Raw genomic sequence first — 10,451 nt, 5'->3', positions numbered from 1 at the left:
AGGAGGCTTAGCTTCCTGAAGCTTTAATTTGGTTTTGCTGAGGGCTGGCAGCTCAACCTGTAAGCCCAAGTGTTAGTAAGAGCCAGTTAACGTCCCTTTGATCACCGCCACATTTATGAGGTGCCCAGGCCTCTCACTAAGCCAAGAATTGTCTGGCAAAGGCTGTATGTCAGAATGGTACCAGAAGTATTGGCTATCTCGAGTAACTGATCTTTCTATGTAGTTTTAAAATTTGTTTTCTTTTCTAGCCGCTGCTAAGTTCTTCTAATGTCCACCGTCAATTCTGCTAGCTCTGCTTTCTTAAAAATTTTCAGGCCTGTTTCCAAAAAGCAAATAAATTTCAAACAGGATATGTATGTTTGTATTTGGAGAGTGGTGACCAGGGAAAGAAAAAAAAGGGTGGGTGGGGGAGGGGGTAAAGGATGTTTAATCTGATGTGAAGTTAAAGCAGAGAGAACCTGTGAGTGACAGAGGGAAACGTTGATAGTCACTGAATGCCCGTTTGCCAGACACTATTCAAAGCCCTTCGTTGTTTTCTTAAGTGGACTGATTTTCCTTTTTTTTTTTTTCTTTAGTCTATTTTTTTTTATTTCAGAGCAATACATGGTTTAAAAGATGTACATGGTTTAAATGATTATACCCCATACATGAACATGTTTTAAAGTGTAGATTGGTAATGCAAGGTATACACATTTTGAATATATATGCATTCATTCATTCAAAAGGAAGTGAATCTAAGTAAATGTAAAAAATAAAACGGAAAGATTAATGTCACTTTTCACATTAAAAAAATGTTTTGGTTTTCCTAGATTATTCAAAGGGATCTATCCGATCAAAAAGCCAAAATGAAATGAGCATTACTAACAAGTTGTTTGGTCAAAATCAAATAAAGATGAAAGTTTTATCACATTCCTTGGACCATTTCAGGAACCTTTGGTCAGTATTTTTCCTAAACTTTTCACAGACTTCACATTGGATGGTCATCTCTTTGCCAGTGAAAGAATTGTGTCAGGCCTCACATTTGTAATGTTTTCATGTACATAAGTATAAACTGAAGGGTAAAAGAAATTGCTTAACATTACAAAATGCTCCACCCCCACTCTGCAACATTAGAGCATACCGTGCTAATGTATGGGGATCTTCAGAACCATGAATTGGAGCACAGCAAGAAAACGGCTGCTTGGTGCTCTGGGAAACAATACATTGTTATGCAAGAATCTTTTGCATTCATGCTAAGCAGGGGGTTTTGACAAGTTAATTAATTTGTCTTTTCTCTTACCTAAGCACTTCTGCCACTCAAACCCTTCCTGTGCTCCCAAGCTTGTCTCTCCCCCACACAAAACCTCTTAGCATGCTTATGCGGGCTGACACCGTTTGTTTTGTGGATCTAGGGCAAGAGATGTGAGCAAGTGCGTCTAGCTCAGGCTGGAAAAATGTGAGACAAAAAAGTGCGGTGTCTCGGTTTACAGAGTTACCCTGTTCAAAGTTCATCTGAAGTGACAGAGATGCCCTGTGTATTGGGGTGTTTAGGGGATGAGGAGCTCTCTAAGTTATAGGTCTAGGAGCAGAGCTTCTCTTGCCTGAATGTAAGGGTGGTGGTGATGCTTTAAACGTTAATTAAGGAGCACGCAGTCTTTAAGGGGGCAGACTGGTTGTGCAAAGCACAAAAGTAACACTACGAAGAGGACATTCGTGCGATGTGGTAGTCCCTACTCAACGATTGGTTGTGATAGAACAGAGATCTAATGTGAAAAGTAAGAGCAATAAAAAGCAAAGAACCCACAAGAAGACACAACCATGAATCAGACAGGATTTTTAAGCAAGATACAAAAGCACTAAGCATAAAGGAACATTTTGAGAAGTCAGACTTTGATAAAAGTAAGGGCAACAGCCACAGACCCCCAAATACTCCAAACTCGCTGCCATCAAGTCCATCCCAACGCTGAGCGACCCTATTACAGTGCAGCGGAGAACTGCCTCCGGCCTAGCGCGGTTGGTGGGTTTAGAACTGCTGACCTTTGTATTAGCACCCAATGAGTAGTCCCCTACACGGCCACCAGGGCTCCTTCGCAGGCACGTGCTAGAAGATATTGGCAACGTGTGTATCTGTTAAGGGACTCAAATCCCAAACAAAAGTATTTAAAAACAAGTCAGTAAGAGAAACACAGACGACCTGATTTTTAATGTGCCAAAGCCTCCATCAAAAGAGGATACTCAAAAAGCAAATAAGCAAATGAAAAATGCTCCCTATGTTATGCGGTATTTGGCTCATGCTTATGAATACTACAAAGAGGTGCCACTAAACCACCACTGGAGTGGTGGACATGAAAAAGATGGACAACACCATGTGAGGAGGCTGTGCAGCACTGTCAGCCTCATACATTCCCAATGAAAGAGACACGATCCTCTTGGGAAGAATGTATGAAAACGAAACATCTTATCTTCCCTCTCTGTACCCTTAGGCATGTTCCCTGGAGAACTGACAGCACATGGCAACGAAGAAGTCACTGTAAGAATAGCCATGAAGACTCTCTCCCCTAAGGTGAAAACTGGACATAGCCAGCAACAAGAATAGGCAGAGAGTCAACAACAGAATGCCACTGAGCAATACCAAAGTGTGAGTGAGTGGCTCGATCGAACAGGATAATGGCGGTATGGAATGATGCTCCCGAAAGAGTCCAACAGCAAAGGATCCCAAGAACAAATATGATCAAAACTAATCTAGGGTGATGAAAGTCAAAGTAGGTCTTGCCTTGTGCTATTGACTACAAAGGGACAAGAGGAAGCCATGTTGGGCAGTAGGAGTGTTCTATATATTGATCTTGGCATTGAGTGCCCAAAGAATGAAAAGATCATACATTTTTTCCCCCACAAACTTTTAAAAGTCCCCTTATATGTGCATATATTTATATTCATTGAGCTAGACAATTAAGACTAATACACATATTTAAATACATGTTATTCCTTAAAAAAGAAAAAATGTTTTTAAAACAAAATTAGGATAAATATTTCAGAGCAGAAAGCCAAATGGTAAAAAGGTGAAAATATAAATACTCTTAAATCTACTTCTCACTCTCTCTCTCTCTCTAATAATGCCACTTTAATGTTGAAGATATCTGCCTTATAAACTAATAAAAACATTAAACTCAACTAGATATATAATACTTTTGATATAAATGTTTCATCTTCTATAGATTTCAGGCTGTCCCTAAGAAGATGTATGATTGCTTGGTGCTGATTAGCACTCACAAGTAGTGCAGGTCACAGAGTACAACTGTTCTCAGGGAGGTCTTGGTTGTAATCTTTGCCGGGATTTGCCCTCTGGCACAGTGGCTAAGAGCTCAGTTCCCAGCAGAAAGGTTGGTCATTTGAATCCGCCTGATATTTTACAGGAGAACATTAGGCAATCCCTTTCTGGCAAGATGACAGTGCAGGACAGGGATGGGATGTTCTACCTTGTACTGTAGGATCGCTCTGAGTCGGCATTATCTCCTCAGCAAGTGTTTGGTTTGGGGAGGTTAATCTTTACCGAAGCGGGTGACCTGTTCTTTCTCCTACAGAGCCAGTGAATAGTTTGACCTGCCCATCTTCCACAAGTACTGAACTTGTGAAACCAGGGTTCCTCACTGAACCAAACCCAACCCAGTGCCATAAAGTCATTTCTGACTCCTAGCAACCCTGGGTTTCCCAGGCTGTAAATCTTGATGGGAGCAGATAGTCTTATCTTCTGAGGAGTGGCTGGTGGATTTGAAAATCCCAACCTTGTATCAGCAGCCCAACATTTACCTCACCCCACCACCAGGACACCTCAGAATCAACACTCGATGCCACCGAGGCGATGCCCACTCAGAGCCACCCTAGAGGACCCAGTAGAACTGCCCATTCGGGTTTCTGAGACTAACTCTTTACTGGAGTAGAAAGCCTCCTCTTTCAGCTCAGGAGAGGCTGATGGTTTCAAATTGCTGACTTTGTTCTTGGCAACCCAATGTCCCACCCAGGTTGCCTGTAGGGCTCCCACCAGGGCTCCAAAGTAAGTGGGAAAAGTCCATTCGATCCATTTTGTTGTTTTCTGCTTTTCACGTTTTGTGTGTGTGAGTTGGATGGAAGAGCAGATTGGCTTGTTATCCAACACTCCATACACATTTTGATTCATGGCATTGTCTGTAATTCCTCAACGTCACAGCACCCTGCCCACTATCTCCCAGTGTTTACCATGCCCCTTTGTCTTTCTGTCCTAGCCCTCATCCCTGTCTACTGAGTTTTATGCCTGGGCAAAAGCTACCCTCTGATCTTGTAGCACTGATTGTTCTAAGGAGCCTGCACTTCTCTGATGGTATTGTTCACCTTACAGATCTGTTTGGCTGAACTTGAGCCACAGAGGTGAGGGCAAGTCCAGTCATGCGGGGTTACACGGGGCTATAGTCCTGGGGTCCCACCAGTCTCTATTAGACCAGTAAGCCCAGTCTTTTTGATAACTTTGAGACTTGTCTACATTTCCCCCCACTCTATACAGCACCTCCTATTGTGATCCCTTTCAGCATGGTCAGCAGTGAAAGTTGGGCATCCTCTACTTCTGATCTCAGGGTTGTGGCAGTCTGTCCTTCTGTAAACTAATCATTTCCATATGTCTTTGGCTTTCTTCATTCTTCTTTGCTTCCAAAGAGGAGAGACCAATCGTTGCAACATAGATGGCATTAGATCCTTTCTGAAAGAAGTACTATGGGATATAGTCCACAAGAGAAGACAAAATGAAACACAGTGAAGTTTACAGGTCAAGAAACAAGTAGCATGGGCACGGGCAGAATATGTTGGCACTCTTAGCAGTTGGCTATGATCAACCAAGAAGTTTTTGTGCCATAAAAATGGAGAATAATTCTAGACAAGAATAAAAGGCAAGATAAAAGTGTTCAGTGAGTAGTTTAAATATGTTTTCACTGTTTAATTGTCAATTATATAAGATAAACTTTTGTTTCCCTATTACTAGTAATGCTGACATGAGAATAGACACAATAGAGATAATTTTAAGCAGTGAAACTTTTACATAAAGAATACTTTTTTTTATGGAACATGTAAAGTCACAAGAAAACATTGTAAATCAATATGCTCACACATTTGGTAAATCACCTCTCAGTACAGCCTGACTTCTATCTTTTATGGTTTCCAAAATGTTTACAGTTTTAAAACATTGAGGGGGAAAAATAGAAAGAAGACAACTATTTCATGATATGTAAAAAAAAATTACTGAAAATTCAAACTGGCTTGTCTAAAATTAAAGTATTTTGAGAACACACAGTCTTGCTCATTTATCTATGTATCGCTTCTGGGTGCTTTCATGCAGAGTTGAGTAGTTGTGACAGAGCCCAGATGACCCCAGAATGCTTAACATATTTGCTCTCTGGCCATTCACAGGAAAAGTACACCAAACCCTTTTCCACAGTTTTTTTTTTTCATGTTAAAAAATATGAACAAGATACACATGACCTCTGAAGAGTGTTTCCTTCTGAAGCAAGCAGGCACTTGGGAAATGAGATAACGAGAGTACACAGGGGGATTTCCTAAACATGCATATAGTTGGCAAATGAAAACATTTAGAAAATCTCTTTGGTAAGTATAAAGATATTATATCAATCACTGTATTGTTCTACATGTTTGCAATACTCTGTACTTTAGGCATAAACTTTTTGTGTCTGTGGTTTGCGAGAGATAGCATTACTATCCTAAACATTTAATACCTCTCTGTTTTGGTTTGGTTTTGTTTTTACCCAGAGCTATCAGTGATGAGTACCCTTTGGACCATCAGGATGTGAACTTTGATTTTAAACTTAAAGGTCAACAGTGGTGTGCTTAGTCAGGAGTTCAGACGAAAGCATTCAGGAAACTGGTTTTCCTATAGAAGCAAAAACCCCCAAATCAAAACCTGTTGCCTTGGAGTAGATTGTGATTCACTGAGACCATATGAAACGGAAGCCATCTGTCCCACAGGGTTCCCAAGGCTGTAAATCTTTGTAGGAGCAGATTGCCGTGTTTTCCCCCCCTCAGAGAAGCTGGTGGGTTGAACTGCCAATGATTTGGTGAACTGCCTAGAACTTCAACCCCATTGGCATCAGGGCTCCTTTTGGTCTATCTACTCATTCTTTGCCAGCCAGTCCATTCAGACGCATAGCGAGTCTATGGGATAAGGTAAAACTGCCCTTCTAAGCCAGACGCAGGCCCTAGAACCAGAATCTAAATGTGTTTGAAAGTCAAAGCAGATCTCTGCTTCTACCATTGCTCAGCCAGAAAATGGAGTCACAAAAGGGACCGCTCTGATGGAGGTGGGGTTTAGCCTTTCAGCATACCATAACAGCAAGGAAAATGAGTCACGGCTTCTAAACTAAAAGGATACATCTCACCCCAATTCTTTAACAGAGAAAACCCAAACTCCCAAACTCATGGGTGTCACATCAATTCTAACTCATAGTGACCCTGTCGGCCTAGGTAGAACTGCCCCTGTGGGTTTCCAAGATTCAAACTCTTAAAAAAAACCCAAAAACTTTCATTGAGATATAATTAATATCATACAATTGACTAGTTAGATCATATTAAGAAGGGTTGTGCATTTATTACTGCAATCAACTTCGGAACATGTTCTTCTTCCTTGAACCCATTGCTGTGGACTCCCCCTTTACCCCTTCAACTTCCCTTCTCAATGCCCCCAGGTAATTATTAATCCAGCTGCTGACTTCATAGATCCACCCATCCTGATTTTCCTACACAGAGAAACACCCAAAACAAAACAAAAAGACCCAGCAACAACGACCAAATAAAATAGAGAAAAATCTCAATCAAAAGAAAGCAAAATTATTAGAAACCCAGAATAAATTCAAAATGGGTCAAAAAGGAGACCTAATGGCAAAGTCTTCCCTTCCAGCCTAACTACAACTGGTGAAACCCTCTTTACCACCGATGCTCTTTGTCTTCTACAGCTGTGCACATTCCTATACTGTGGTCAGTGGGAATTCAATGGTGACTCAGTTTACATGGAAACCCTGCAAATGGATATCACTCCCCAAACTGGGTGTTTAGAATTTAGGCTTTGGTACCACTCCCTCCTCTGGGTTTGGATTTCATTATTTATAATCCTTGGATCACACGGGCTGGTGTGGCTCTATGTGGATTCAGCTGACTCCTCACTTAGATCGCTGCTAGAATGGCTACTTGTTTTGAGACAAGACCCCAAATGCTATTTTTTCTAATAACTAGGCACCATCTGATTTCTTCACACTTTCCTATAGCACCCATTTCTTCATTGATCTCCTCATGAGGGAAAGCACCAAGCAGAGCCATGGCAAAGGCTATTACTCTTTATATGAATACATTACAGGGTAAATGAAAGACTAAAATGGATTGTGACGATGGCTGTGCAATTTATTTATTTATTTTAGTTTTTGGCTGTGCAATTTAGTAAACATCCCAAACTCCCCAGTTTGTGTAACTTAATAGGGTGAATTTTATGGGATGGCAATTGTATCTCAAAGTGGTCATGTACTCATACTTTCAAAAAGTCGGCGGGAAATTTGAAATGAAGATCTCAGTGAGACTCAAGTTCCCCTTGCCTGTTTTACTTCCCTTGCTTTAAAACTCAAAAACTCACTGCCACCGAGTAAAGCAAGAGCTAGATCTGGAAGGATGGTCACCACGAAATGATGAAGCTACTTTTAAGATGATGTTTCATCCTTCGAGATCTGTCTCCTGCTATTACATTTTATATGCATTTATTGAGCACCCAATACATAACTGCATTTATATGTCAATGTGAGATTTTTCCTCCACACACATAATTCGGATTACATTGTATCAGGGTTCATTCAACAGTGTTTCTTAGAGCTGTATCTTATTTTTGGATTTGTAAAGGTCATTCTTTGTAATTACTGTATATTTTATTGTATGAATAACCACAAGTAACTCTCAGTGGCTCAGCTGACCCCATACAATCTTTACTTTCCATGCCTTTGCTTTGTTTGTTTTTATGGCATCCTTACCTTAATGAGCTGCAGATATTTAAACTGAACATTGTCTTTTTTCATGCTACCGACAGCGTAACAGAATGCTCCTAATACAAGCAGAGCTTCCTAAATGCTCACAACTGCCTGATTATGAAGAGGCAGTAAAAAGCGAACTCACTACCGTGGAGTTGATTCCGATTCATAGTAACCCTATAGGACAACCCTGTAGAACTGTCCCTGTGGGTTCCTGAAACTAACTCTTTCTTTATGGGAATAGAAAGTCTCATCTTTCTCCCAGGAGCAGTTGGTGGTTTCAAACTGCTCTTGCATTTAGTAGCCCCCTGGGTAAAACCACTACACCACCAATATGCTTCCTGAATTCTTTTCTCTTGAAATTTCCCTGCCTGGTGCTTATAACACATTAGAATAGACCTTAAAATTGTAGGCTTTCAGCCTAAGGCAGAATGTCATCTGGAGACTCTTAGCAGTAAAATAATGAAAAATCATATTCACAAGCCATATGATGTCACAATAGTGACATCACCAGCCATTCACTCTCCAGCCAGTGAAGATTTTCAGGAGGCATTGAAACAAGGCTGGTTACTTCTCCTTGTAAGCCTTTTGGAAACAGCCTGCCACCTGGATCCTGGGGTGACTTAGGAGCAGGTGTGAGAGGTAAGTTAATATTAAATGTGGATTTTTCTTCCAACATTGTATTATTAAAAAAAAAAAGCAAACAGGAAAAAATTGAAATAAGCGTCTACCACCTAGATTCTACCATGAACATATTGCTCTTCTTGTTGTATCACACATCTGTCTATCCACCCATCCATCTGCTCACTGGTAGATGCATCAATCCATCTTATTTTCTGATACATTCCAAAATGTTACACGGATATGTACCTTTCATGATGCAAATCATGAACTACAGTTCGGCATTTGTGTGAAAGGCACACATCTCAAGTCACCATTCAGGAATTAGACCATGTGCACCCTGGGAACCCAAGTTACTCCCCTGATATTCAAGGTTCTCTTCACATTATGATGTGAGAACCTTTGATCAAGGGATCCTAGATTTCAAGACTCTCATTTTATCTCATTTTGGGTGACAATGGCAAACCCAACAAGAAAGCAAGCCCTGAACTCAGGTGTCCCGATGGAACCAGAGGAGTCATCTGTCTCAGATGCTCCAGTTCCAAACATTCAAACTCAGTGCCCGATGGATAATGGGGACCTTGTAGGTAGCGCTGCCCCCACGAATTTGAGAGACCTCCCCTCAGTATAGGAGTAGAGAGCCGTGGATGAAAACCGGCTCATCTTTCTCCTAGGGAGTAACTGCTGTATTTGAACCACTAACCTCGCAGTTAGCAGTCCCACGTCTGACCCACAGCTCCACCAGGACTCCCCTTATTAAAAAGGAACACAGAATACCAGGGGAAAGGTTGGGAAAAACTGGAAACGAATGGAATGGGGAGGTCCATGTTTTCAGGAGGGAAAAACATGCCTTGTAAGATGCCTCCTGTGTAGTTAGCTGCCTGCGAGCTAGAAGGCCCGCCAAGAATTTTATAAACACATTATGACCCGTTTTACATATAGCAACATTTGCCGGGTAAAAGTGGGGCATTTCTGAAACAGTTTTTAGCTTGTGAAAACTGTTTTTGAAAGGCTTACCTGGCACAACTTCCAAATGCAAAACTGAAAGGCAAAACTAAACATTGCTTAACCAACCTCATGACCATCCCAAGGAAGGGGGGGTGGGGAACTGCGTTAAAAACAAACAAGTTTGAGACCCCAATCTACACTTCTCTGCTTAAAAATATTTTTCCTTTTAATATGCACGCTGGAGGTATCAAGTTTGCCAACTATGGCTAATGATAAAAGAGAAAATAGCAAGGGGTTATAATCCCACTTCGCAGAGCCCAGTGCTAACATTTTTCAAACTTCTGGCAGAGCATAGCTTTGACACCACGGTTTTGGACAATCTTCTTTTTAACACCCAGCACTTTCAAAAGGAAAACAGAAACAAAAGACAATGAGTGTATTGAATAGCAGACTATTCTCTTCTCCGGCAGGTTGACCTGGTCTAGAAGTTTAAGAAAGTGTTCTTAATTTAAAAAGAACAGAAAAGGAGAGTAAAGTGCTTTCGCCACCTCATTTATTTCGGTGAATTAGCAAGAAAGAAAGGATTAGCCTGGTCCGGTACTTTTCAAAAATATTTTTGTCCCTCCGGCTCCCGCTAGGGTGGAGGAAGTGGCTGCGCTCCGAGGGAGGGTGGAAGAGGGCAGGCAGGACGAATGAGGGTGGAGGCCCCCGCCCCTGCCCCAGGCTCCAGGGTGCCAGGGTGGGCGGCGGGGCGGCCGGTGGGAGCCAACAGCAGGTGCCGGGGTTCCAGCGCCCCTCCCGCCCCCAGCCCCCTTCATCCACCCCCACCCCCCGGTCGTGGCTTCGCCCCTGTTGGGTGCGCGC

At 41.8% G+C, this 10,451-nt stretch overlaps 1 protein-coding gene across 1 annotated transcript in view; it reads right to left on the bottom strand.

Annotated features, from left to right (window-relative positions):
- The window catches only part of PP2D1 (protein phosphatase 2C like domain containing 1), a 47,983-nt gene extending 39,917 nt beyond the window's left edge, over positions 1–8,066 (bottom strand). The window contains exon 1 of the mRNA XM_013005015.1: positions 8,022–8,066. Within this exon, the coding sequence (XP_012860469.1) occupies positions 8,022–8,066 (45 nt within the window). The remainder of the gene's footprint in view (positions 1–8,021) is intronic.
- Positions 8,067–10,451: the final 2,385 nt, after the last annotated feature.

This window comes from Echinops telfairi, unplaced genomic scaffold, assembly GCF_000313985.2.
Source record: "Echinops telfairi isolate 266 unplaced genomic scaffold, ASM31398v2 ScPeMD7_7420;HRSCAF=8458, whole genome shotgun sequence".
Lineage (NCBI taxonomy): Eukaryota > Metazoa > Chordata > Mammalia > Afrosoricida > Tenrecidae > Echinops > Echinops telfairi.
This window is presented reverse-complemented; position numbering and strand designations above follow the sequence as displayed.